Genomic DNA, 26,158 nt, shown 5'->3' with positions numbered 1-26,158 from the left:
TGTGTTTCATGGGTCCAGCGCTTCACGCTGTCAAACTGTCATATTTTCAAAAGAGGAGCTTCAGTCGGGTGAACGGAGGAACGGATTGTTTACCAGACTGAAACAAGCAGAACTATGGAATGTTGTGTTACGTTGCTGTTCCACTCAGAGTGTGTGTTATTCTTTATTTACTGTGTGACTGTAACATTTGAAGAAACCTGCAGACATGAGCAGCAGTGTTGACCTGACAGCTTCATATGTTTGATGTGACGTGTTTTCTCATTGGTGTGTCGTGGTCCCCTGCTGTCTGCAGGGTGAGACTGCAGCAGGCCTCTGGTCCTCCAGCAGGTCTCTGGTCCTCCAGCAGATCTCTGGTCCTCCAGCAGGCCTCTGGTCCTCCAGCAGATCTCTGGTTCTCCAGCAGGTCTCTGGTTCTCCAGCAGGTCTCTGGTCCTCCAGTGGGTCTCTGGTCCTCCAGCAGATCTCTGGTTCTCCAGCAGGTCTCTGGTTCTCTAGCAGATCTCTGGTCCTCCAGCAGATCTCTGGTTCTCCAGCAGGTCTCTGGTTCTCTAGCAGGTCTCTGGTTCTCCAGCAGGTCTCTAGTTCTCTAGCAGGTCTCTGGTCCTCCAGCAGATCTCTGGTTCTCTAGCAGGTCTCTGGTTCTCCAGCAGGTCTCTGGTTCTCTAGCAGGTCTCTGGTTCTCTAGCAGGTCTCTGGTTCTCCAGCAGATCTCTGGTTCTCCTGCAGATCTCTGGTCCTCCAGCAGGTCTCTGGTTCTCCAGCAGGTCTCTGGTTCTCCAGCAGGTCTCTGGTTCTCCAGCAGGTCTCTGGTTCTCCAGCAGGTCTCTGGTTCTCTAGCAGGTCTCTGGTTCTCTAGCAGGTCTCTGGTTCTCCAGCAGATCTCTGGTTCTCCAGCAGGTCTCTGGTTCTCCAGCAGGTCTCTGGTTCTCCAGCAGGTCTCTGGTTCTCCAGCAGGTCTCTGGTTCTCCAGCAGGTCTCTGGTTCTCTAGCAGGTCTCTGGTTCTCCAGCAGATCTCTGGGATCTTCCCACTGGGTTTGGATTGTAAGAAAACCAAATCACTGAGCTTCACCAATCATTAGTTCTGTTCATGCCTGCAGCTGATGGGTCCTGAATGCTCCAGCTGCCTTTATTTAACATTTCTCTTCTGCCAACACTAAGTCTGACTGTTTTTGCCAAATGCTGCTCACTTGACTTTTTTCTTAATAAAAGAACATCCATGGTGTACGGATGAACTTGTTTGTACCTGTTAAGTTTCATAATTTCTTTGGAATGCCACTGACTGCAGTAAGAGATGAACGCAGAGCTGATGCTGCAGTTGGACTTGGTAGCTGTTGAGATAGCCACGTCAGCTGAAGCTGAAGCCAGATGACCATACACACACTTCTGCCAGTCAAACGTCTGGACACCTTCTCATCCACCGCTTTTTAATTTTATTTCTTTGCTGTTTGCACAGTAGGTTCTCACTGAAAGCATCAACTCTATGAATGAACCATTGGACCACTGGTCCTTCACCGGCTGAGTGATGGGAACCTCAGTCCATCAGGGCTTCAGCCCTGGCGGTGTGGCGATGGTGTGGGGGCTCATTTCAAACGGAAGGTTTGCTAACTGAACCAGCATAGCTCTCACCCCGTCCTGCAGCCACACGTCCTCCCGTCATGTCCCCCATAATCCCCAGCTCTCCTCCACCCTGGCCGTCTGGTTCCCCATCCATCTCCTCCCACTGTCCACGGAGTCGGGCTTCAGCTAGGCTAGCTGCTAACGCGCTCTTAGCCCTGTTTATCTGGTCAGGACCCTTTTCAAAACAAGTCAGGCGTTCAAGCAGGAAGACATTGAGACAGAAGTATTTATTTCGACTGGTAAACCGCTCAGGGAGCCGCAACAACGCGACTGCAGGGCCTCATCTGGCTCCAGAGTCAGCTCCGTTCCGGCTAAAACTACATCTCCCGTGGTGCCTTGCGCCGTCCGCGCTGACGTCACGTCCGGTGTTGCTGTTGGCGGGCAGAACGGGCTCGGTGCGGGATCTGAGCGACGCGGCTCTCGGGCTTTTGTGTGCGTTCGAGCGGCGAAGCAGAGCTCCATCCCCCGCTGTTCGTGTCCCCCGCGGCCGTCGGCGTGTCCCCGCTGTCCCCGGTGTCCCCCTCGTCTCAGCCGAGCCTGAAGCGGAGCGTTTCCCGTCGGGCCCAGCCAGCCTCCTGCCGCTTTGTAAAGGTAAGGCTTCGGGGGGCTGCAGCTCGCGGCCATGTTGCCCTCTGGACGCACGAGCACGGTAAAGTGTCCGGTCCGGTCCCTCCGGATCCGCTCCGTCTGCAGGCTGGATCCGGGTCCGGAGGCCCGGAGGCCGCGCGGACAGACCGTCTGGTGTGCGGCTGCGGCTTGGTTTACAGTGTTCACCCGGTCTGTACCGGACCACGACCATGTGAGCGGGTCCAGCCTGCAGGACCATGTGAGCGGGTCCAGCCTGCAGGACCATGGGAGCGGGTCCAGCCTGCAGGACCATGGGAGCGGGTCCAGCCTGCAGGACCATGTGAGCGGGTCCAGCCTGCAGGACCATGTGAGCGGGTCCAGCCTGCAGGACCATGTGAGCGGGTCCAGCCTGCAGGACCATGGGAGCGGGTCCAGCCTGCAGGACCATGTGAGCGGGTCCAGCCTGCAGGACCATGGGAGCGGGTCCAGCCTGCAGGACCATGGGAGCGGGTCCAGCCTGCAGGACCATGTGAGCGGGTCCAGACTTCCTGGAGATGAACGCCTCCTCACTCCTCATGGTCGTCGTCCTGCTGGAAGTTAACGTGTTGAACTTCCACATGTATTATTCCTGTCTGCCTTCAGACCGAAGCTGGTAGTGTGTGTGTGTGTGTGTGTGTGTGTGTGTGTGTGTGTGTGTGTGTGTGTGTGTGTGTGTGTGTGTGTGTGTTTTGAAGTGAGGTGTTTTGATGGGAAAGTGGTGATTGTGCTGCCATCTTTGGGGAGAGGATAAAGCTTGTAATGTGGTGGAACCCAGCTGCCCGATGTGTGGGTTTATTGATGGAACGGTGAGCTCCACCTGGTGTTTCAGTGGCTGTGAGTCAGTCGTTCCTGCTGCAGGTTCCTGCTGCTCACTCACTGAGACGGTTCACTCCAGTAGTTCTGGCTCAGTGCCCTCTGAATGATCAGTATCGCCAGCTGTCGGGGTTTTTAATGTTTAAGTTGACTACACAGAATATCACAACATATATATTGCAATATATCATCGTATCGCCAGCCAAGCTTCATCATGCCTCTCTTATGGAGAGGGTTAACCCCAACCCCTTCCAGGACACTCCTCCATCTGTAGAGCAGGACGCACAGCAGTCATGTCCGGGCTCAGGTCCACACGAGCAGGCCCTTTGGGAAGGAAGAGACCTGCAGAGCCAGGCTCAGAGGTGGAGGCTGCAGAGAGGGATGGCCCTCTGAAGAGGGGGGTGGTGTCCCTCTTGAGGGGGCGGGGCAGCTCTCGATTCTGGTGTACCTCCTGGGAGGGAGGGGGGCGGGGGACAGCTCTGTCCTCTTCAGGCTCCTGGTTTGGACGTTTCTTGGTCTCAAATGAGTTAAAAAGCCCAGGAAGCAGCAGCCAGGGCTTCACCTTTGACCTCTGTGGAGTTCATGATAACATGCAGAGAAAGCCAGAGTGGGTGTTTCCCAAGCAATTCGTAGTTGAATGTTATTGGTTCATTTATTTGGGGGCGGGGCCTATCCAAAGGTCACAGTGTGAGGAGGGTCACCTGGTCCAGCTTTAGTCCTTGGCTTGTAATAAAGCCCTTTAAAGAATAGGGATGCATGTTTTCCTACCATAAATCCAGTTAATAAGAATTTCCTCCGTTTTATTCGTCCGTCCATCAGAGTCAGTATCCTGTAACGTTTTGATTCATTGCTGTAATTTCCTGTCATGTCTGAAACCTCTGACTCTTCGTGGTGAACATTAGGGCCGCACGATTAACCGACACCGCATCGAAATTGAGGTTTTAACTGCTGCGGTAACCGAACCGCACAGGGCCGAGGCATTTGAGTGACAGACCTATCCGCCAATCAAAACCTTCCAGTCTCTGTTCCGGGCCACCGTTAGGGTTGCACCGATACCGATACTGCTATCGGAAGTGGCCCTGATACCGCACTAAAACGCTGGTATCGGTATCGGCGAGTACTAACAAATAACACGCCGATGCCATTTTCTGACTTTCATATTGCACTTGAACGCACCGCCGTGTGGATTCATTCATTCTTCGACATTCACGCTGTGTGATCTGTGTTTTCAGTGAATGATAGCAGTGATTTTACATCCCAGTGAGGATCAGGTCTCGTTACAGAGCGTGGATCTGAGTCTGAAGAGCAGAACAGGAGTTTTATTAGAATCATGAGTCTTTGTGAGATGAAGCTAGTTTCCAGCCGCAGGAGCAGACTGAGTCTGGAGTTGAACCCCGGTCCCCGGTGAAGTCAGGAAAGTTGCCGGGCTCCAGGAGCAGGTCCGGCGGAGCGGCGAGCGGCAACAGGAGCTGACTGGAGGTACAGGTCCAGGCTGACCGCCACATTCCACATGAAGTGTGTCGTTCTGCTCTGCTGTCCGCAGTGAATACGTTGCTGTTTTAATCAATCAGCATCGTTCCACATCCTCTGCGCTGCTTTCTGTATGAACTGCGCAGCCGCTGCAGTCAGGAGGCTGCAGTGTGGTCGATGGTAGCATAAAGAGGCCGTAGTGACACCACTGGAACACAAGCTGCCGAAAAACAACAAAGGAGGATCCCACGATGGCGTTGCTTAATTCGCCTTATTTAATTACGAACTTACTTTTGTAGCATCTTTGATGTAGTTCTTATTATTAACCGGTATATTGAGTTCTGTGAGTTCCTATGTTTTCAAGTAACCTGAATGCACCGCTGTGGCGTGAGTGGCTGAGAGGGAGCAGGGGGCGGGGCCAGGAAGCCAGCATGTGTGCGTGTTGGAAAAGCGGAGAGAGAGCCGCCTCTCAGCTGCTTTTTCTTATTTCTTAAGACTGTTGTTTTGAGACCCGGTCCGGATCAGCGATGGATGGATGGATGGATGTTTTGCTGTAGTGTTGCCGTGGTTACAACCACAGTAAGTTCTGAAGCTTAATAAACTAGCTTTAAGAATCCAACTCATCTTCCTTTCCTGCTGCTGGATGTTACATTATCATATTCCAGTGCGTCTTGTGGCCCAAAAAATACGGTATGTAGTAAATGGGGAGAACAGAAAAGAGGAGGAGGAGGAAAAACAGCAACACTGCCCCCACCTGGTGGCCGAGGCAGAGGACGTGACGGTTCCTGATAATTAGAAGAAGCGTGGTATCGGCAGGGTATCAGTATCGGCCGATGCTACACAGCCAGGTATCGGAATTGGTATCGGCAACCAAAAAATGGTATCGGTGCAACCCCAGCCACCGGCCAATCAGAAATGACAGCAGGAAGCAAGTTTGTATGCACTGCACTGCTGCAGCTAACTAGCGTCAGGTTGCTAACAACAAGCCCTGCAGTGTGCTCTGTGGTGTCGAGAGGAGCAGAAAGTTTTCAGTGCGACTCGATCTCGGTGTGAAAACGACTGAGATGACAGCAGGAGAGGGGCGGAGCCGCTGGTCTCAGAACTGGAGCTCAGCTGTTTGGACTCTGGGTTTGAAAAAAACAACATGGAGCCAGATGTAGATGGTGTCGCCGTGCAGCAGCCAGATCAGAGGAAACACGTCTAATTTATACCAACACATGAAGACTCACCGCTACACATTACAGAAACGTCGACACGTCGTAGGTTATTCTCTCTCTCCCCCGATCGCCCCACAGCTCAGCCTTCATCCAGCATGTGATGCTCTCTCTCTCTCCATGAAAACATGAAGCTGTGAGGGAGACGAGCCAGAGCAGGATGACTGACCTGACTGTGATCTAAGGGTATTACAGCAATAAGGATTATTATTTTACCTTTATCTGTAGAGGCTGGCCAGTTTTTGTTTTTTTTGCGAGCTGAAGTTGGTTTCACAGTGGTGCCTATTTGTGGTTCTGGTTTTTAATTTCCATTTATTTCACGTTGAAAACTGTTGTCTAAGTAATTTTCTGTGAACCATGCAAGCAAGACCAGGATTGAATTAGGATTTGGACAGCATTGGGTTTTCATTATTGTGTTATTTCATTGAAACAACGCACTCTTCTTTTTTTTTTCAACCGTGATGCAGACAGCACGGCGGCGTCTCGCTGCCGCTGCCTGAAGCTTTGTCAAGTTAGTTTACATTATGTGTTATTTTATGTGTCAACTTGAGCAAGACCATGTAAAAGTAACAAGAATTTCTTTCGACCATAATTTTAGCAGTTTTCTGCATTTGAAAGAATAAAATGTGAAAATCACAAATCAAATCGCAATCGCATTATTGGTCAGAAAATCGCAATTAGGTTTTTTGTCAAAATCGTGCAGCGCTAGTGAACACTGAGCTTGAGTTACAGAAGAGACTCCAGTCAAAATCACAGTATCTGTTGGAGAACGTCTTCCTGGAGCGTTGAGCGAAGTCGCCGAATGGACCAGCTGCAGAGCTCCTCTCACCCCGCTGTGTTTCCCCCCAGGTCCTCTAGGGAGCGCCCTCGCACGTCAAGATGGCGACCTTAGCAGTGAAGAAGGGGAAGAAGAGCGAGGAGGAGGAGCAGCCGGCCGCAGCTCCAGAGGCAGCCGCTGCACCGGCGGGAGACGCGCCAGCAGGAGGCGCCGCCGCTCCTCCAGCTGCAGCAGAGGAGGAGGAAGAGGAGGAGTACGTCGTGGAGAAGGTGCTGGACCGCCGGGTGGTGAAGGGGAAGGCGGAGTTCCTGCTCAAGTGGAAGGGCTTCTCAGAGTGAGTCATCAGCTGTTCATGTTCACACAAGCTGTGGTGTGTGGACCAATCACGGCCCTGAGGAACGCCTCATGGTCCCTTAGCTTCTGGACCACATAGATACTGAGCTCTGCTGTCCCAGGAAGTCCTCTGTGTCCACGTGGGACAGAGCTGAAAACGTCCTGCTCTCATGTCTTCACCTGCAGTGAGGACAACACCTGGGAGCCGGAGGAGAACCTGGACTGTCCCGACCTGATAGCAGAGTACATGTCCAAGCACAAAGAGAAGGAGGACAAGAAGAAGGACAGCAAGAGGAAAGGAGGCAGCGAGGCCACGGCCGACTCTGAGGAGCGAGGGAGCAAGAGGAAGAAGGACGAGGTCAGAGCACGTCCTGTTCTCTGGTCCTCTAGACACTTCATGTCCATGTCTCCTGTCATCATTGACCCTGTCCCCTGTGGTCCCGTGTCTTCAGGGGGAGAAGGCCCGTGGTTTCGGTCGAGGTCTGCAGCCAGAGAGGATCATCGGAGCGACGGACTCCAGTGGAGAGCTCATGTTCCTCATGAAATGGTGAGTGTTTCTATCGGGGGTCTTTAAAGCGGAACAGTCGTTTTTACAATCTGGACCTTATTTCACATTCAAAACAACAACATTTACTCACCCGTTTGACTTTCGTGTGACTTGCAGTTGGTTCGGAGATAATTAGATCCTCCCGTATCCATATAGCGGCAGCGGGCGGGGCGCCGACATGCAGCCATTACAGACGCTCATTTCTCTTATGTTTGTTGTGGTGTGGTAGATATATGTAAATTTAGTAAGTCAGCATCACTTAAATGTCTGTAAACCGGGTAGATTGAGCAACTCTCCGGGAACTCTGAAGTGATGATGTCATCACACTGCGCCATGGCGCATGACGCACCCACACCGGAGACAAGAACAGATGAAAACCGATTGTGGAGAGGGTGGAGGCTAGAGCTGCACCACCAAGCCACCAAACCCTGACCAGACCTCACCGTCATATGAACGCCAGTAACTAGTGGCTAATCTAATAAGCTAACAGCTGATTGATGCCAGTGGCTAAGCTAAAAAGCTAAGAGTAGAGGTATATGAAATCCGTTTTATTTTTTCCCCAATTCCGTTTTATTTTTTCCCAAATTCCGTTTTTTCCGTTTTAATATTTCTGAATTTGGTATTTTGTTTTTTATGCTCATTTTTACCATAAAAAAAGGTGTCTGGTAAGTGGAAATGAATAAATGTCCACAATTTAATAGGATATAACAGTCCATTTAATGTTTAAAGTCCTGCAACAAAGAAATACTTTTCAATTAGTCGCATGCGTCTTTGCGAGTCCAGTCCACAGTACGTTGACAGCATTTACAAAATAGCTTTTCCCCTGAGGCATAAAAGTCTGTGTACTGTTCTGCTCTGTGTTTAGCGCTTAGCGTGGAGTTTCATAACTTTTTTGAATGTGAGAGGGGAGGGAGCAGCTGGCTTGGACATGTTGTTGTTGCGTCGCGTCTCGTCGCGGCTGGAACGCGCGTTCACATTCGTTTTCATTTGTATTTTGACGCAAAACCGCAGAAAACATTTGGCGTTGTGAACGCAGCTTTAGCATGTTAGCAGCGCTGTGGAAGTGACGTACACGTTGCAGCAGCTCGGCGGTCCCCCCGGCATGTTTGCTTTGCACTATAAGGTTCCATTTTCTCCCGAAAACTGAATTTCAGACCAGATTAGGACAAATTCCGCAATATTCCGCGTTTTATTCCAATTCCGTTTTTATTGGTCATTTCCGCGATTCCGTTAACACGGATTTCATATGGCTCTAGCTAAGAGATTATTGACAGCAGTGGCTCAGCTAATAGCTGATTGACGCAAGTGGCTAAGGTAGTAATAATGATAATTTGTGTTGTACTAATTTCCTCTGCAAAACACTTCTTTACAGTGTAAAGTTTATGCTGTAAACCCTCTCATAGAGAAATTGTACACTGTAAAGCCTCACAGTGTAAAGTTAATGCTGTAAAACCTCACATAGTGTAAAGTTTACGCTGTAAAGACACAGTATAAAGTTTACACTGTAAAGCCACACATTGTGTAAGGTTTACACTGTTAAGCCTGACATACTGTAAAGTTAACGCTGTAAAGACTCACATAGTGTAAAGTTTTTTCTGTAAAGACACAGTATAAAGTTTACATTGTAAAGGTACGCACTTTGTGTAAGGTTTACACTGTAAAGCCTGGAATAGTGTAACATTTATGCTGTAAAGCCACACATAGTGTAAAGTTTACGCTGTAGAGCCACACATTGTGTAAAGTTTACACTGTAAAGCCACACAAACTGTAAGGTTTACATTGTAAAGGCTCACACTGTGTAAAGTTTACGCTGTAAAGCCACACATAAACCCCTTTCCCACTGCAACTAGCGGGTCGACCCGTGTCTGCGACCCGCTAACTATCGCCTTTTTAGACGCCTTTCCCACCGCCAGCAGACCCGCGTCTCACCCCCTCCTGGCGAGCCGTGTCGCTGCGTTTTCCCGCGCTGATGGTGTCCCACGTTGATGACATCATCAGCGCGACGGAGCAAAATGAAAGTAAACAATGCAGCAGAAAACAGTCCCTGTTACCTGTAGACGAATCTCCTCTTCCCCACGGATCAGGGGAAGCTCTCTGTTTTCGCTATCTTGCCATTGCTGGGTCATGTTGACAAAGGAAATCTCACGCTGTGTCCAGAAACAACTAGCGCGCTAACTTAGCCGCGCTGCGTTGACGTCATCATGTAAATTCCCGGATGTGTCCCTCCCACTAAAAAACTCACCCGGGAATTCACCGGGTCGATTGCAGGGTCAACATCCCGGGTCAAACCTTTTCCCACTGCCATGACTTAGTGGGTTTAAACGGGTTTTTTGGCCAGTGGGAAAGGGGTATTAGTGTAAAGTTAACGCTGTAAAGCCTCACATAGCGTGAAGTTTATGCTGTAGACCTTCACATAGTATAAGGTTTACGCTGTGAAGCCTCAACATAGTGAGAAGTTTACTGTACAGTGTCACTAGTACAGTATTATTACAGTTTAGTGATAAATGGTCTGCTATATAATGTTAAAGCTAGGGCTGGCGATTTGAATGAGATACATTTTTTGGTTAAATACTGGTTAAAATGATCTTTATGACCCGATGGGAAGCAATTCATAGTGTGTTTTCAAAGTAGTTTGGAAAATATCCGCTATCTACAGCAGGAGTGAAACGGGAAAAACAGCAACCAATAGTCTTGAGGGGACACCTTTTTTTTTAAACCAATCAAATCCCTTCGCCGTTCGACCTGCCCCCTGCGCGTACATGTACGCGTGCACTGACCCTGGTTCAGTGCGCGCGTAGAAGGACGGAGCGTCGTTGCAGAACGGCGGAGAAGAATGTTTGGGGGTTCACTCACCGTTCAGTGCGCCATGACTTGGCGTAGTGCAAATAAAGAAAAACGAAGAAACGAAGCGCTGAGGACAGGTTACGCCAGGGACGCACTGGACGTGGAAGCGCCATGAACGTCTCCGCGTCTCCACTGCCAACGGGAGCTCCTCCAATGGGGTGGGAGCTGGGCGGAGCTAGCTAGGCGGAGCCTTGGGGAGATGCTACATGCTAATGCTAGTTTTCCTAGATCGCCAACCCTAGCTTTAATAAACTATCTTCAGTTCGGTTTGTCACTCTCCTGCTGTCTTCAGGTAGCAGACATGAGCATACTCTTCAAATTGACTTCGTTAGTGAATTACATGTCCTGATAAATATTGATATCGATGTGGGGAATTATTGAAATTTTGATCATACTTTCTGCCATATCATGCAGCCCCAGTTGGACATCTTCATTTCATTGCACCAAAAGTTTGCTAATTTGCTCTCTCAATCATGCACCCTATGACTCCACACACTCGGCACCCACCCTGCATGTCCACCCGTCCTGTTTGATCACCTCCACCCTCACAACCCATTGTCTGTCACCATCCACCCACACTGCCCACCCATGCTCAGTCAGCTGTACATCTGCATCCAGCCTGCATCTCTGTCCATGTCCATCCACCCCCCCCCCCCCCACCCCCCCATGCCATCCAGCCACCAGTTTCACCACATGAATAAAGTTTTCTCTACCTCCACCGCCACCAGACTTTGATAGACGGTCTAAACTGTCAGGAACTAACAGAAGGGCCGATTCATCAGCTGATTTCTCGTCTCCAGAGTTTCAGAGAGACTTTCCTCTGAAGTGTTCCTCTAATAGGACTCTGTGACCGAGACGCCGTCTTGGTTCAGTGGACAGACCTTGAGACACGTTGGTCCAGTCAGTAGCAGCAGGTGTAGACAGATGTCTGGACGGACGTCATGGCTGTCTGAGGTGACGGGATGTGAACTGACCCCCCCCCCCCGTATCCAACAGGAAGAACTCCGACGAGGCTGATCTGGTGCCGGCCAAGGAGGCCAACGTCAAGTGTCCCCAGGTGGTGATCTCCTTCTACGAGGAGCGCCTCACATGGCACTCCTACCCCACGGAGGAGGAGGAGAAGAAGGAGGAAGACAAGAAGGACTGAAAACCTGGGGAGGGGAGGGGGGCCGGGGCTTCCTGAACCGCGCTCCTGCCTGTATCTTGACTGACAGTGTAAATTCTTTTGCAGAGGTATCTCGATATGTAGTCTCCACTTTTCTAATCCTCCAACCAGAAGGCGGTGTTCCATGGAATTGGTGCCTTTGTTTTTTTAGCATTCCCCCCGAGAACCCAACCACTAGCATGGGAAGGCAGCTCCATAGCAGCAGTGTTGAATGTCTGACAGCCCCCCTGACTGACCCTGTTCAGGAGGTCTCTCAGGACCCGTTCCTGTCCCGGCCCAGTCCTCGTAGACGACCCTCACTCGCCCCTCAGCCCAGAGGTCTGGCTGGCTCTCAGTTCACTTCAGTTGGAGAAACAGATCATCAGACCATCTGGTGTGAGCAGGTACGACTCCCCTTTTAGACCCCCTCAGACCCAGGCCCGGGCCCAGACCCGGGGCCGTCCTCACTGTGTCAAATGAGACAGTGAAGACCGCCTCACCACTGCAGTGTGTTGGACACAGCTGCTTTTAAACTGTCCTGAGGGGACGATGGAGAGTGTACACACACACACACACACACACACACACACACACACACACACACACACACAGTCACAAGTGTTTTGTAGCTGTTGGTTGATGGCACTGCCCGGGCCACACTGAGGACAGCAGTGTGCTGGAGGCGTCCTGTCGTCTTGTTTTGCTGTGATCAGTGTTGGAATGTCTCCGGCGGAGTGAGCCTCTCCTGTGCGATACCCATCCTCCTGTTGGCACACCTGGAGCGCTGCCGTCTGCAGGGCCACGTGGCTCCGCCTGGCCCCGGGGCCCGGTCCCGGTCCCTGGACCCGGTGGCAGCTCCCAGGTGGGCCCTTTAGCTTCTCTCTGTATGTAGTGGTGCAGTCGGTGCTGTCCCTGTTGCATGTTTATCGTTTCTCCTGCCATGTTATCTGTTCACAGCTCATCGACTTTAACTGTTTCGGCCAATAAAGGTTTTGTTTTCATAAGAACTTGTTCTTCTGCGTTTGTCACAAATGAACCTGAATGGACTCCAGGTCTGCTCTGACCGGACCGAACTTTCTGGACCTGGTGTGAAGATAGGTGGAGGGTAGAAGATCCAACAAACCTGAGTGCTACATTTAAATGGAGTCTTGAACCATCTCCATTCAGGAAAGCATTTGACACCGACGGTTTTGTATAGTTTGGTCTCCAATCCGGCTTTGTTTAGGGGGCCTGGAGAGAGTCCAGCTGAAAATTCAATCGTGAACTTTTCAGATATCTGATTTAAAGCCGATATTCAAAGAATTTTCCTCTTTGATTAACTGTTTCTATTCCTGTTCTGTATTTTCAGTTGAATTTTGATGGCAAGAGACGACCGCCGAGCACAGCTATAAGAAGCCTGAACGCTCTGCAGATGGAAATCTGTCTTTTCTAACAACAAGCAGCGAGAGCCCAGCTTCAGGGCCCTTCTTCTGTGGTGTCTGTAAAAGTAATGTTGAGATGCAAACAGCACACCTAGTGGCGTGAAGTAGAAATGCAGGTTAATTAAACATCTTTTTAAACACAACAATGTTCTATTAACTATGAAAGGTGAACTGTCCAAATATCAATAACTTTACATCAATACTAAAATACAACTTGTGTACAGAAATGACGCAGTGTGTGTCATGCCGTCGTCTGTGCTCCGTGGTCTGGATGGGGAGAGCCCCACGATCCCGCTGATCATGTAAACAGGAGTAACGGTGTCTGTTTAGACATGTGAACGGTTTATTCCAAATGTTTCAGAAACCAGAATACTGACCTCTACCGGAATGTTGACTGCATGCGAACGTAGTCAGTGCTGCTGTTCTGGTCCTGGTTCAGTCACTCGGACTCAGTCAGATCTTCTGTTCTGGAACTCCGGTGTTTGCTTTTCTCTCATTTCATTAGGAGTGGGCCTGGCTGTGGTTGGAGGTGACTGTTCTGAGGGTGGAGGCCCTCCTCCACCCTCACTGAGCTCCATCAGCTGAGCTCCTGCTCAATGTTGAGGCTGAAAACATTTTAAAGACGCTTGTTTTACAAAGTATTTTATTTCAAAAAGTTTCAGGTCCCAGCTTGTTGAAAACTGCAGCTGATGCAGACACACACACCCCTTCCCCATGACTCCAGGCCACATACCACCAGAGTGTGGAGCAGCCAGTTATTCCTGAGAACACACCGTCTCGTACAAAGTGCTGTTTTTAAAACTCATCCATGCAGCTTTTCTAAAACGGTTGAACGGCAGACAGCACGGTGTTCTCCGGTGAATCTGGTGTGGTGGGTTCGTAGTGGTGCAGCAGGTCGACGTCCTTCTCTGCTGCAGACGGAGCTGAATCCGGTCAGTTTAAAGCAGCCTGGACTCCGGCCTGAAGAGGTCTGAGCTCGTCCTGGAAACGTTCCTCTCTAAACCAAACCAGAACGAGTTCACTCACAGACCAGCTCAGCATCGTGTCCCCACCCTGCGGGGGTCTTCCTCACTGCAGCCCCCCTCCTGAGCTTCTCTTCTGTTGTGAACCCGTCCAGAGTCAGTCTGGGATCCCTGACCTCCAGGATCCAGGACCTTAACTCCACTCAAGCTTCTTCAAAGTCTTTCTTTGTTGGAGATCCTGAAACAGATACAGTGAGCCGGTCCCCGAACACCAGGCCCGGGCTCCCGGTCCCCGACCACCAGGCCCGGGCTCCCGGTCTCCGACCACCAGGCCCGGGCTCCCGGTCCCTGAACACCAGGCCCGGGCTCCCGGTCCCCGAACACCAGGCCCGGGCTCCCGGTCCCCGAACACCAGGCCCGGGCTCCCGGTCCCCGAACACCAGGCCCGGGCTCCCAGTCCCCGACCACCACCAGGCCCGGGCTCCCGGTCCCCGACCACCAGGCCCGGGCTCCCGGTCCCCGACCACCACCAGGCCCGGCTCCCGGTCCCCGACCACCAGGCCCGGGCTCCCGACCACCAGGCCCGGGCTCCCGGCCCCCGACCACCAGGCCCGGGCTCCCGGTCCCCGACCACCAGGCCCGGGCTCCCGGTCCCCGACCACCACCAGGCCCGGGCTCCCGGCCCCCGACCACCAGGCCCGGGCTCCCGGACCCCGACCACCAGGCCCGGGCTCCCGGCCCCCGACCACCAGGCCCTGGCTCCCGGTCCCCGAACACCAGGCCCGGGCTCCCGGTCCCCGACCACCAGGCCCGGGCTCCCGGTCCCGAATCACCAGGCCCGGGCCTCGGAGCCGCCGGTCCCAGCAGTATAGCCCGGATGCCAGACCTGACGCTGTCCTGCTGAGAGTCTTGGTTTCGGTGAGAAGCAGAGCCTCCTGGAGGAAGTTTTCTGTTCTCAGTCCTGGTTTTCTCTGATCTCTCTTCCTTCCTGCAGACCTTCGTCTTTCTGCCTTTTCATTGAGGGTGTCATGGTTTTGGAGTCCTCTTGAGAAAACCACCACGTTGTTGTTCCCTCCCTTTCTGTGAGCATCACACCGTTTGTAAAGCAACTCTCGGCCCTCCCTACACTCTGGACGAAGCAGGTCTTCAGTGTCTCTGGTCCACGGCTCACTTCCTCTTGTCCCGGGGCTTTTTGCCGTCTTTCCTCCCAGTTGGTGGACGCTCTGCCTGGTTTTGACGTGAAGCCACAGCGACGGCGCCGTCGGGTCCAAAGTGAAGCAGGTACTCTGCAGCGTCCAGCGGCCGCCCCGTCTCGTCCCTCAGTCTGGAGAACACTTCCTGATGCAGCGTTCCCAGTCGGAGCTTCATTTCCTGCAGGTTCCTCAGGGCTGCTTCTTTTTCTCGCAGCAGTCGTGAGCGGTAGCGTCTCAGCCCGGACACGTCTTCCTCCAGCCCCAGCAGCACGTCCAGCTTCCTCTTCCGGCAGTTCTGGGCGGCGATCTTGTTCTTCCCCCGCCGGCGGATGTCTTTGATGAGGTTGAGCTGGTCTTCGTCCAGGCGGTACTTGGTCAGCAGGTCGTTGAACTCCTCCACCGGGAGGTTGACGATCAGCTCATTGGAGAACGGGATGCCGAGGGCTCGGGCACGCCGCTCGTCCCTGCTCCACATCTTGGACTCCGAGACGGAGCGGCGGTACGGCGAGGCGCCGTCCCGGGCGGCCGCCGCTCTGCCGTGGCTGCTGGTCGTCTTGGCCACAGGAGACCAGGGCTGGGGGTACGTGTGGTCGTGACCGACGTGCTCCGTCCAGGGGAGGTGCTGAAGCAGTTTGTGATTTCCAGGCTTGAAGGTGAAGAGCTGCTCAGCAGATCCTCCGCCCACCGCCCCCATCTCCTCCTCCAGCTCCTCCTGCTTCATCCTCATCCCTAGCTCCATGTCCGAGCCCGCCACGCTCTCCTCGGCTTCCTCCTCTTCCTCTTCTGTGAAGGGACTTTCTCCAGCTGACATACAGGTGGAAGAGGAGGAGGAGGAGGAGGTGGAGGCCTCAGAAACACATGGAGAAGCAGGACTGTGGCTGAAGTCCAGCGACAGACCCGAGTCTGAATCTGCCTCCTTCTCAGCATCTGTCAACAGGGAGCCAGAGACCGTTTCAGAGGAAGGACAGAAGGACAGAGACAGGAGTGTGTCCTCCGAGACGTTACCTTCATGACGTCTCTCTGCCTGATCCTGGCCTCTGCGGTCCTCCCGGGTCGTTCGGTGTTCCAGGTACCGCTCCTCTTCAAGGCTGGCCTCCATCTCCAGACTGAATCCTCCCTCCAGAGCAGCATCCAGCAGGCTCATCTGGTCCAGCACAGACCCGTCCTCCAGGAGGTCCATGAGAGGAAGATCCTCTCCAGCATCCGCTTCGGCCAGGACAACACTAGGAGGAGAGGCAGGACGGTCCTGGTCCTGGTTCTGTCCGTGAGCAGAGGAAGGACTGACGTCAGGAAGACATGGCGGCGTTTCTGCCGCTAGCAGACACATCTGAAACGGGCCGTCGTCTGGAGGAAGATCCTCTTCCAGCAGGTCTGTGTGGTCTGGGGGGCTGCCGAGGAGATCCACAGAGGTCTTTGTGTCCAGAGGACTGTGGTCCTCCAGCTCTGCACTGGGAGTGAGGCCAAGCAGGGCCGCTGCTGGAGGACCCACAAAACCTGAAACCCAAGAGGGGGACGGCTCAGAATCCAAACACAGAAGGAAGGTTCCTCACAGGAATCACAGAAACAAGAGAGCTCAGAATCATTTTCAGCAACTTTCCATAAATTCTGAACCTGACTCTGGGTGGAGGATGCTTCGTTCCACTACTCAACAGGACTAGAACCTGCTGAGCAGCCAGTGGCGGTCTGAAGCCTGTGGACCAGGTCTCAGGTGAAAGCTGGCGGAGCGCAGTTACCGTGCTGAGCAGCGAGGCGCTGCATGGAGACGCTGCTGTCCTCCACCGTCAGGAGCTCCGGTCCGACGCCTCCACCGCTCCCTGATGATCTCCAGTCGAAGCGCTGGTGAAGCGATTCCACCGCTGCATCCGCATTCTGAAGAACATCGGTGGAAAAAGTCACAATCGCTCTAAACTCTCCACGGTTTCCTCCGCCATCCTTCCACCTGCCTCCGGCTCCAGGATGGACAGCAGGTCCTGCCAGTGCAGCTCCAGGTCCATGGAGGAGGTCTCAGAGGGCCTGGGGGGGCGCAGGGGGGCATCCCGGTCTGCAGGCCGACGCTGCACATCCTCCCTCCTGTCACCAGCTTCACCTAACTAAGACAAGGGGACACATGTTGGCATCTGCTGGAAGGAGAAGAATAGAAGAAGAAGTGTGTGTAGCCAAACCTCCGGGTCCTCTGGGAAGGGACATGTGTCCTCCAGCAACCGCAAGCACTCCTGCAGAGACACCGCCGCCTGGAGAAGGACAGAAGACGCTGGTTTAGAGGCAGAGACACTGGGACCTTCAGCTGTCCCTGTCCCCGTCCTCGTCCCTGTCCCTGTCCCTGGCTCTGAGGTCTGACTAGAGCAGAACCCAGGATGAGGTGGCCTGAGCCCTGGACCACCGAACCGCTCCACACTCTAAAGTTCATCCTCATCCAGAACTTCACCCCTTCAGCCAGGATGTGAGCTTCCATAAGACAGGTCGCCTGGACAAGAACGTTGTGGCATTAAAGACAGGAGGACGGGACCACCTGGAGACCAGGCCTGACAGCAGTCAAAGAACCATGAGACCAGTCTGAAGACCTCATCCTGAGCTGCTGGCTGAGCTGGAAGAAGTGATCAACACACTCCGCAGGTCTCCCCAGACGCAGGAAGCTCATCGTTTCTGTATGTTTAAAAGATGGGACATTTATCATGAATCTTTTCTAGATTCCTTCAGCTGTACCTGTTAGACTAACTGACACATTGTCAGCTAGTAAACGATGAAAGAGGCCAAGTTCTGATGATTCAAACCTTTAATGGCTTCATAGGGTCTCATTCCGTCAGGGACCGGTTTTCTGGATCACGAGGCTCTTTTCTCCAGCCGTGGATGATCCATTTAACTATTTGTACAATTCTACAATTTCATTTAGCAGACGCTTTTGTCCAAAGCGACGTACAACACAAGCAAGAATTCAGGCATAAGAAAGAAGCCTTTAGTAAATGTTTCAATTGCTTCAAGTGAGTTGCCATCCAGTTTCAGAGGAAGTGCTAACTACCCAACACCCCCCCCCCCCCCCCCCTTTTTTTTTTTTTTTGTCAACTTCGTCAGTGCTGGGTTTTGGACCACTTGACTTATTCTACCCGTAAGGTGAAGTGGGATTCAGTTCCTAGGTGTTCTCTGAACAATTGAGTCTTCAATTGTCTTTTAAAAGTCGAACGGGACTCAGCAGAACCAGAGTCTGGTAGTTTGTTCCACCATTTGGGAACAACAGAGGAGAAGAGTTTGGCTGGAGGTTTAGAGTCGTGCTGGGCTGGAAGCTCCAGGTAGAGAGTAGACCTGGATCAGGGAGTCCAGGTCGGCCGGAGCTGTTCTTGTAAGTGTTTTGTAAGCCAGGAGGAGAGATTTGAATTTGATTCTGGCTGCAACTGGAAGCCAGTGAAGGGAGAGGAACAGAGGAGTGACATGAGCTCTTTTGGGCTGGTTGAAGACCAGACCTGCTGCATTCTGGATCATCTGTAGGTTTGATTTGACCTGCAGGGAGACCCGCCAGAAGAGAGACATCACGAGAGCCTGAACCAGAAGCTGTGCAGCCTGTTGGGTCAGGAAGGGTCTGATCTTTCTGATGTTGTAGAGGGCATAACGACAAGATCTAGAACCTGAGGCCACGTGAACCTTAAAGGTCAGCTGCTCATGAGTCATGACCTCCAGGTTTCTGGTTGAGTTTGTGGCACAAGTAGGCTGGAGTGAAGTTGGACACTGATCTGAGGCTGGACAGATGGACAAGCTGGACAGACCATGAGTTCAGTCTTAGATTTAGTTGAAGGTGGCGTTCCTTCATCCAGGTGGAGATAGCCAGACCTGCTGATCAGCTGAGACTGTGGTGTCGTCAGGTGGAAGAGAGAGGAAGAGCTGAGTGTCGTCAGCATACAGTGGTAGGAGAAGCCATGGGAGCGAATCACTGCACCAAGTGAGGTGGTGGACAGAGAGAAGAGTAAGGGGCCAAGCACCGACCCCTGAGGGACCCCTGGTGATAGGCCATGTGACCTGGACTCCTCCCCTCGCCATGACACTCTGAAGGATCTGCCTGTGAGGTGGACCTGGACCACAACAGGACGGAACCTGAGAGGCCGAGGTCAGAGAGTGAGGAGAGGATCTGATGGTTCACGGTGTCAAAGGTAGCAGGGAGTCCAGCAGCAGGAGGACAGAGGACTGTCCAGCAGCAGGAGGACAGAGGACTGACTAGAAGCAGGACAGAGGACTGTCCAGCAGCAGGAGGACAGAGGACTGTCCAGCAGCAGGAGGACAGAGGACTGTCCAGCAGCAGGAGGACAGAGGACTGTCCAGCAGCAGGAGGACAGAGGACTGTCCAGCAGCAGGAGGACAGAGGACTGTCCAGCAGCAGGAGGACAGAGGACTGTCCAGCAGCTCTCGTCAGCCTGTCAGATTCAGTGACTGATAGGAGTGCCGTCTCGGTGGAGTGGTCGCATCTGAAACCTGACTGAAATGGGTCAAGTCGGTGGTTGTTCCACCGGTGTCTGGGAGAACCAGACCCTCTGTGGTTCAGCTGCTGGGGCCCGTCTCCCTCTCTGACCTATTCTGGGGCAGCGGTGGCCGGCCAGCTCTGGTTTCACGGCCAGGAATCAGAGGTAGCTCTGCTGAGGCCACGGACCGGACGCTTCCCCTCAGCCACTCCACAGCTTCAGGAAACACCTCCACGTCGACGCTGGACCCTCACCTGGTCCGCGTCGGTCTCCGTTAGCCCACAGGGGCCTTCTGGTCCACATTCTGTCCTGGTTCCTCTGTTCAGCCCTCCGTCTCCTCGCTCCACCACAGAGCCATGGCGATGGAGCCCCTGCTGTGAGCAGGAACACAGACGAGGGTCTGGTCAGAAAAGACACCGAAACCCAGGACCTGAACCTGGACCCAGAACCTGAACCCAGGACCTGTACCCAGGGCCTAAACCCAGTACATGAACCTGGACCCAGGGTCTAAACCTGAACCTTGATCCATGACCTGAACCTGGAACCAATACCCAGTGTGTGTTGTTCCACCCAGAGTGTGTGTTGCTTCACGCAGGGTGTGTGTTGCTTCACGCAGAGTGTGTGTTGTTCACCCAGAGTGTGTGTTGTTCCACCCAGAGACAGACAGCAGGGCCCAGAATAGCTTTACCCTTATCCTGACCTGACTGGGGGCTTATAGGAGAACCACAGCCCGGCAGCAGCTGGCCAGCCAGGACACATATGCAGACCGGCGGTCTGAAACCCACAAACCCAGTGCCCTGGAGCCCCCCCCCCAACACACACACACACACACACACACACACACACACACACACACACACACACACACACACACACACACCCTGATGCTGAGGAACACACACCCCCTCTGTCTCTCTGGATCTTCTAACGGGAGCTCACTTCTGGTCTGATGAAAAGACTTAAGAATCCTGAACTGAAAATTGGTCACAGGGTGGCACTGCACGCCAGTCTCTTCTGTTGGGAGTCACTGAGTCCCTGTATTGCTCAGGGGCGAGCGGTGGAACCGCAGCGCTCCAGGCTCTGGACCCTGTGGCGTCGCTAACGTCAGAGTCAGGTGGATAAAGCCCTGCTCTCTGAAATCCCGCCGCCGGTCCGTGGCAGCGGCCTCAAACTGCCCCGGCCACAGCCTGGTTTACACTGAGAACTTCTTCTGTGGTTTCGCGCCGCGCCTCCCCTGAACTGCTGCGGCGCCCCCCGGAGGAGCCGCCTCCAGCATGCCAGCTGTACCTCAGTCGACGCCACAGCGCCGGTCTCCGGACCAGACCGGCTCTGGGCATAGGCCAACTAGGCGGCCGCCTCGGGCGCAGTGCACAGGAGGGGCGCCGAGTGGCCATCCCAAATGTTCTGTTGACAGGGGGGCGGTTACCATCAGACATTATCCTGACCCTGACCCCAGTGGACTCATGGAACAATAGAGCATTCACACAACATGAGGGACGCGAGGTGGCGGCAGCCCCCCACCCCCACTGGATGAGGCGCATAACAAGCCCGGGTGGGACTGCTCTGGACAGCGCCTCGTGCACGTCAGCGACTCGTGCACGTGGGTCCAGCAGTTTCCATGCCGTGAGACCTGATGAGGGTAAACAAGGCTCGTCTCAGAGCGGCCGAAGCCAGCGTGTCGGAACGCTCAGGTTTCAAAACAAGACCCTGGTCACAAGGCCAGGGGCACGCTGTGTGTGTGTGACAGAGAGAGAACACACACACACACACACACACACACACACACACACAGTAAAATGACACTAAATTTAAAACTCCTGTTTTCAGCTGCTGTCTGATTCCAGCCCTGATGAAAGTTCACTATAACTGTGTGTGTGTGTGTGTGTGGGGGGGGGGGGGCATGCGGAGCAGTATGTGAGCTATTTATATATGGTACAGTCCGTCTATCATCATAAATCTCAGTGTTGTGTGTGTGTGTGCGTGTGTGTGTGTGTGTGTGTGTGTGTGTGTGTGAGGTGACCCAGCAGTGTGAAACTGTTTTTCTGAACGTCTCCAGCTCCAGCCGGGGACACCAGAGCCGCTCCGTCCTGAACGGCTTGTTTTCAACATGTCTGAGAGTGAAGCTGACAGGCCTCCAGAAATAGGCCAGCCCGGGGTGTGTGTGAGTGTGTGTGTGTGTGTGTGTGTGTGTGTGTGTGTGTGTGTGTGTGTGTGTGTGTGTGTGTGTGTGTGTGTGTGTGTGTGGGTTACATGGACCAAGCTTGACCAGGCATGTCTGTCATGACAGCAGGCAGGATGGTCCCATCATGTACTGTATGTCCTGTCCTCCGCCTGTCCTCCACCTGTCCTCCACCTGTCCTCCACCTGTCCTCCACCTCCCCGCCCTCCTGACGGAGCAGCGGCTTCAGGTCAGTCCGGTTCTGGTCCTGCTGTCCCGGTGCGTCCCTGAAGACATTCCTCAGACTTGTTCATGTCAGATTTAAAGTTTCCGCCTGCTCATTTCCTGCCTCGTTATTCACGCTGTAGCGTCTCGCTGTTGAACAGGACGCTGTGTTTTGCTTCCGTTGCCTAGCGACGGTGTTACAGCCGCTCTGCCGCGGCTCACAGGTTTCCCGGTGAATCACCGGCGTCTGACTCACACTTTCAGATGAGCTCAGGCTCAGTGTGGGTGAACTCCCCAGCAGCTATGCTAGCATGCTAGCATGCTGAAGCCGGAGCGTCAGTGAAACACTCCGTACCTCCTCCTCCTCCTCCTCCTCCTCCTCCTCCTCCTCCTCCTCGTCTTCCTCCTGGGCGGCTCGGGCCTGGACGTTCCTGTGGATCCCATCAGCAGGTCTGTCCAGGGGGGACGGCTGGTCTGGGAGGGGCCCGGGTTCCCGCTGGACCAGCCACGCCTCCACCTCGGCGTGAGGGACCTGCAAAGACGGGTCGGTCACAGGGGGCCGCGGCGACCCGGCACGCCGGGGGACGGGTCTCACCTGCAGACGGTCCAGCGAGCGGACCCAGCCCAGCAGCCTCCGGGCCGTGAAGAAGCCATCCAGGTCCACGCTCTTCGGGTGGAGGTCCCAGAGGTGGCGGTGCCGAGCGGGAGTCAGCGCCGAGGTCTGGCCCAGCAGCAGCTCATGTAGAGAGGGGGGCCGGTCCGGGTCCAGGCCCACCTGGACCTGGACCCCCCAGAGACTCAGCAGGATGGCCACCTGGACCAGCCCCTCCGTGAGGTACTTCTTCAGGTACAGCATGCTGGGACGTCCCCGGCTGTCTCCTTCACGGGGGTCTGGCCAGAGATCCGTCCAGAGGTCACTCCTGAAACACACCGTCCCGTCAGGACAGCCGACACGTCTCATCAGGACAGGAAGTTCAGCAGAGCCTTTTATTTTGAAACAACAGGAAGTCGTGGAGTTCCGTGAAGCTGCTTCAGAACTCCACCTGCTGAGAGACACATCGGTCTGAATCCCCGCCTCGCTCCTCCACCTCGCCTCGCTCCTCCACCTCGCCTCGCTCCTCCACTCTGCCTCGCTCCTCCACCCTGCCTCCACCCTACGTATCACTCCTCCACCTGTCTCACTCCTCCACCCCACCTCACTCCTCCACCCCGCCTCAACCCACCACACTGTCTCACTCCTACACTCCATCTCACTCCCCCACCTTATGTATTACCCCTCCGCCCGTCTCACTCCACTCGTCTCACACGTTCACCCAGTGCTGGTTTATTTTACATACCATGATAACCAAGAACTGTGTAACAGGACAGTCAGCAGGACGGTCAGACTGTAGCAGTACGGCCTGACTGTAGCAGGACAGTCAGACTAGCAGTACGGTCTGACTGTAGCAGGACAGTCTGACTGTAGCAGGACAGTCTGACTGTAGCAGGACAGTCAGACTGTAGCAGGACAGTCAAACTGTAGCAGTACGGTCTGACTGTAGCATGACAGTCTGACTGTAGCAGGACAGTCTGACTGTCCTGCTACAGTCAGACCGTCCTGCTACAGTCAGACAGTCAGACTAGCAGTACGGTCTGACTGTAGCAGTACGGTCTGACTGTATCAGGACAGTCAGACTGTAGCAGGACAGTCAGACGGTAGCAGTACGGTCTGACTGTAGCAGTACGGTCTGACTGTAGCAGTACGGTCTGACTGTTGCAGGACAGTCAGACTGTTGCAGGACGATCTGACTGTATCAGGACGGTCAGACTGTAGCAGGACAGTCAGACTGTATCAGGATGGTCAGACTGTAGCAGGACAGTCAGACTGTAGCAGTATGGTCTGACTGTATCAGGACAGTCAGACTGTAGCAGTACGGCCTGACTGTAGCAGGACAGTCAGACTAGCAGTACGGTCTGACTGTATCAGGACAGTCAGACTGTAGCAGGACAGTCAGACGGTAGCAGTACGGTCTGACTGTAGCAGGATGGTCTGACTGTAGCAGGACCGTCTGACTGTAGCAGTACGGTCTGACTGTAGCAGTACGGTCTGACTGTTGCAGGACAGTCAGACTGTATCAGGACAGTCAGACTGTGTCAGGACAGTCAGACTGTAGCAGGACGGTCTGACTGTAGCAGGACAGTCAGACTGTAGCAGTACGGTCTGACTGTAGCAGGATGGTCAGACTGTAGCAGTACGGTCTGACTGTTGCAGGACGGTCTGACTGTAGCAGGACGATCTGACTGTATCAGGACGGTCAGACTGTAGCAGGACAGTCAGACTGTAGCAGGACGGTCTGACTGTATCAGGACGGTCAGACTGTAGCAGTACAGTCTTACTGTAGCAGTACGGTCTGACTGTAGCAGGACAGTCTGACTGTAGCAGTACGGTCTGACTGTAGCAGGACAGTCTGACTGTAGCAGTACGGTCTGACTGTAGCAGGATGGTCTGACTGTAACAGGACAGCCAGACTGTAGCAGGACAGTCAGACTGTAGCAGGACGGTCTGTAGCAGGATGGTCTGACTGTAACAGGACAGACTGTATCAGGACAGTCAGACTGTAGCAGTACGGCCTGACTGTAGCAGGACAGTCTGACTGTAGCAGGACAGTCTGACTGTAGCAGGACAGTCTGACTGTAGCGGGACGGTCTGACTGTAACAATACAGTCAGACTGTAGCAGGACGGTCTGACTGTAGCAGGACAGTCTGACTGTAGCAGTACGGTCTGACTGTAGCAGGATGGTCTGACTGTAACAGGACAGCCAGACTGTAGCAGGATGGTCTGACTGTAGCAGAACGTCTGACTGTAGCAGGACAGTCAGACTGTAGCAGGACGGTCTGTAGCAGGATGGTCTGACTGTAACAGGACAGACTGTAGCAGGACAGCCAGACTGTAGCAGGACGGTCTGACTGTAGCGGGACAGTCAGACTGTAGCGGGACGGTCTGACTGTAGCAGGACAGTCAGACTGTAGCGGGACGGTCTGACTGTAGCAGGACAGTCAGACTGTAGCGGGACGGTCTGACTGTAGCAGGACAGTCAGACTGTAGCAGGACGGTCTGACTGTAGCATGACGGTCTGACTCTATCAGGACAGTCAGACTGTAGCAGGACGGTCTGACTGTAGCAGGACAGTCTGTAGCAGGACGGTCTGACTGTAGCAGGACAGTCTGTAGCAGGATGGTCTGACTGTAACAGGACAGTCAGACTGTAGCAGGACAGCCAGACTGTAGCAGGACGGTCAGACTGTAGCAGGACAGTCAGACTGTAGCAGGATGGTCTGACTGTAGCAGGACGGTCAGACTGTGTGAGGACGGTCAGCCTGTAGCAGGACAGTCAGACTGTAGCAGGACAGTCTGACTGTAGCGGGACGGTCTGACTGTAGCAGGACAGTCAGACTGTAGCAGGACGGTCTGACTGTAGCAGGACAGTCTGACTGTAGCAGTATGATCTGACTGTAGCAGGACAGTCTGTAGCAGGACGGTCTGACTGTAACAGGACAGTCAGACTGTAACAAGACGGTCTGAGTCTAGCAGGACAGTCTGACCCAGATCACAAAGTGAAAGAGTTTCTGGGTTTAGAAACAGGAAGTGGATCAGCAGCGTCATGCTCAGTCAGCTGAACACATGGAGCCTCCTTGGAGAGACTGACAGGAAAACATGGAGGCTTTTTACCTCAGAGGTGAACAGATGAGAGATTCTCTGCTGGGTTAAAAACTCATGACATCCACACGAAGAGGCAAACACACACCAGTCTCTGGAGACGAGTGTTTCCTGTCCTGCAGTGAAACCTGGAGCTGTGAGGAGCTGAGGAGTCACTGCAGGGACCGACCAGGTCAGCTGTACCGACACGACCTTTCAGCCCATCTACTCACCTCACTCCAGCCTTCTGTCACTTCCTGTTTCGAGGTTTCTCTTTAGATTCTCCACTCTCAGCCCGGAGCCGTCCAGCTGAATCACAGGTCAAAGGTCAGCAACAAGGTGGGGTCACACATTTCATGACTGCTGAAGACAGAACCCAGAGGACACATCGGACTGGGAGACAGCAGCTTACCTCCGTTCAGAGTGTGTGTGAGTGTGTGTGTGAGCGGAGCGGCGAGCTTCTCAGTGTGACAGCTTCACAGTTCTGAGAGCCGCTGGCAGGGAGGAGCTTTAAAAAGAGCCAGAGACTCCTCCCCAAGTGTGTGTGAGTGTGTGATTACACAATCACAGTCACCAGTCGTTTGTTCAGTTGTTTTTTAAGTTTTATTGAAGATTTGTTACGACTTTAAATCAAGTCAGGAGAAAAAACATGTTTATGGCTTCAAAACCTGGAAACACACAGTTTGTTTTATTCTACACAACAGCTTATGTTCA

At 53.6% G+C, this 26,158-nt stretch overlaps 3 protein-coding genes across 3 annotated transcripts; 2 read left to right on the top strand and 1 right to left on the bottom strand.

Annotated features, from left to right (window-relative positions):
• The first annotated feature begins 1,978 nt into the window (after positions 1-1,978).
• On the top strand, positions 1,979-12,368 carry LOC115384673 (chromobox protein homolog 1-like). Its single transcript, XM_030086918.1, has 5 exons — positions 1,979-2,209; positions 6,571-6,833; positions 7,019-7,190; positions 7,285-7,379; positions 11,220-12,368. Exons 2-5 carry the CDS (start codon positions 6,601-6,603, stop codon positions 11,368-11,370), a joined length of 651 nt encoding a protein of 216 aa, XP_029942778.1. The 5' UTR covers positions 1,979-2,209; positions 6,571-6,600; the 3' UTR covers positions 11,371-12,368.
• An 807-nt stretch (positions 12,369-13,175) lies between these two features.
• On the top strand, positions 13,176-14,622 carry LOC115384668 (basic proline-rich protein-like). The gene is made up of 2 exons (XM_030086911.1): positions 13,176-13,194; positions 14,054-14,622. The coding sequence occupies exons 1-2, from the start codon at positions 13,176-13,178 to the stop codon at positions 14,620-14,622; spliced, it is 588 nt and encodes a 195-aa protein (XP_029942771.1).
• LOC115384670 (endoplasmic reticulum membrane sensor NFE2L1-like) lies at positions 13,445-25,921 on the bottom strand. Its single transcript, XM_030086914.1, has 9 exons — positions 25,857-25,921; positions 25,678-25,753; positions 22,364-22,688; positions 22,124-22,300; positions 17,106-17,174; positions 16,887-17,033; positions 16,677-16,812; positions 15,949-16,437; positions 13,445-15,870 (listed from the first exon to the last, which is right to left on the bottom strand). The coding sequence occupies exons 3-9, from the start codon at positions 22,622-22,624 to the stop codon at positions 14,918-14,920; spliced, it is 2,232 nt and encodes a 743-aa protein (XP_029942774.1). The 5' UTR covers positions 22,625-22,688; positions 25,678-25,753; positions 25,857-25,921; the 3' UTR covers positions 13,445-14,917.
• Between the last annotated feature and the right edge of the window lie 237 nt (positions 25,922-26,158).

This window comes from Salarias fasciatus, unplaced genomic scaffold (assembly GCF_902148845.1).
Source record: "Salarias fasciatus unplaced genomic scaffold, fSalaFa1.1, whole genome shotgun sequence".
Classification (NCBI taxonomy): Eukaryota; Metazoa; Chordata; class Actinopteri; order Blenniiformes; family Blenniidae; genus Salarias; species Salarias fasciatus.
This window is presented reverse-complemented; position numbering and strand designations above follow the sequence as displayed.

Excerpts from the sequence above, each read along its gene's own strand:
- LOC115384673 (XM_030086918.1), top strand. The coding sequence starts at position 6,601 with ATGGCGACCTTAGCAGTGAAGAAGGGGAAGAAGAGCGAGGAGGAGGAG. Across the intron at positions 6,834-7,018 it reads AAGTGGAAGGGCTTCTCAGA|TGAGGACAACACCTGGGAGC; the intron begins GTGAGTCATCAG and ends CTTCACCTGCAG. Across the intron at positions 7,380-11,219 it reads CTCATGTTCCTCATGAAATG|GAAGAACTCCGACGAGGCTG; the intron begins GTGAGTGTTTCT and ends CGTATCCAACAG.
- LOC115384670 (XM_030086914.1), bottom strand. The coding sequence starts at position 22,624 with ATGCTGTACCTGAAGAAGTACCTCACGGAGGGGCTGGTCCAGGTGGCC. Across the intron at positions 22,301-22,363 it reads GCTCGCTGGACCGTCTGCAG|GTCCCTCACGCCGAGGTGGA; the intron begins GTGAGACCCGTC and ends CCGTCTTTGCAG. Across the intron at positions 16,438-16,676 it reads GCGCCTCGCTGCTCAGCACG|GTTTTGTGGGTCCTCCAGCA; the intron begins GTAACTGCGCTC and ends CTTGGGTTTCAG.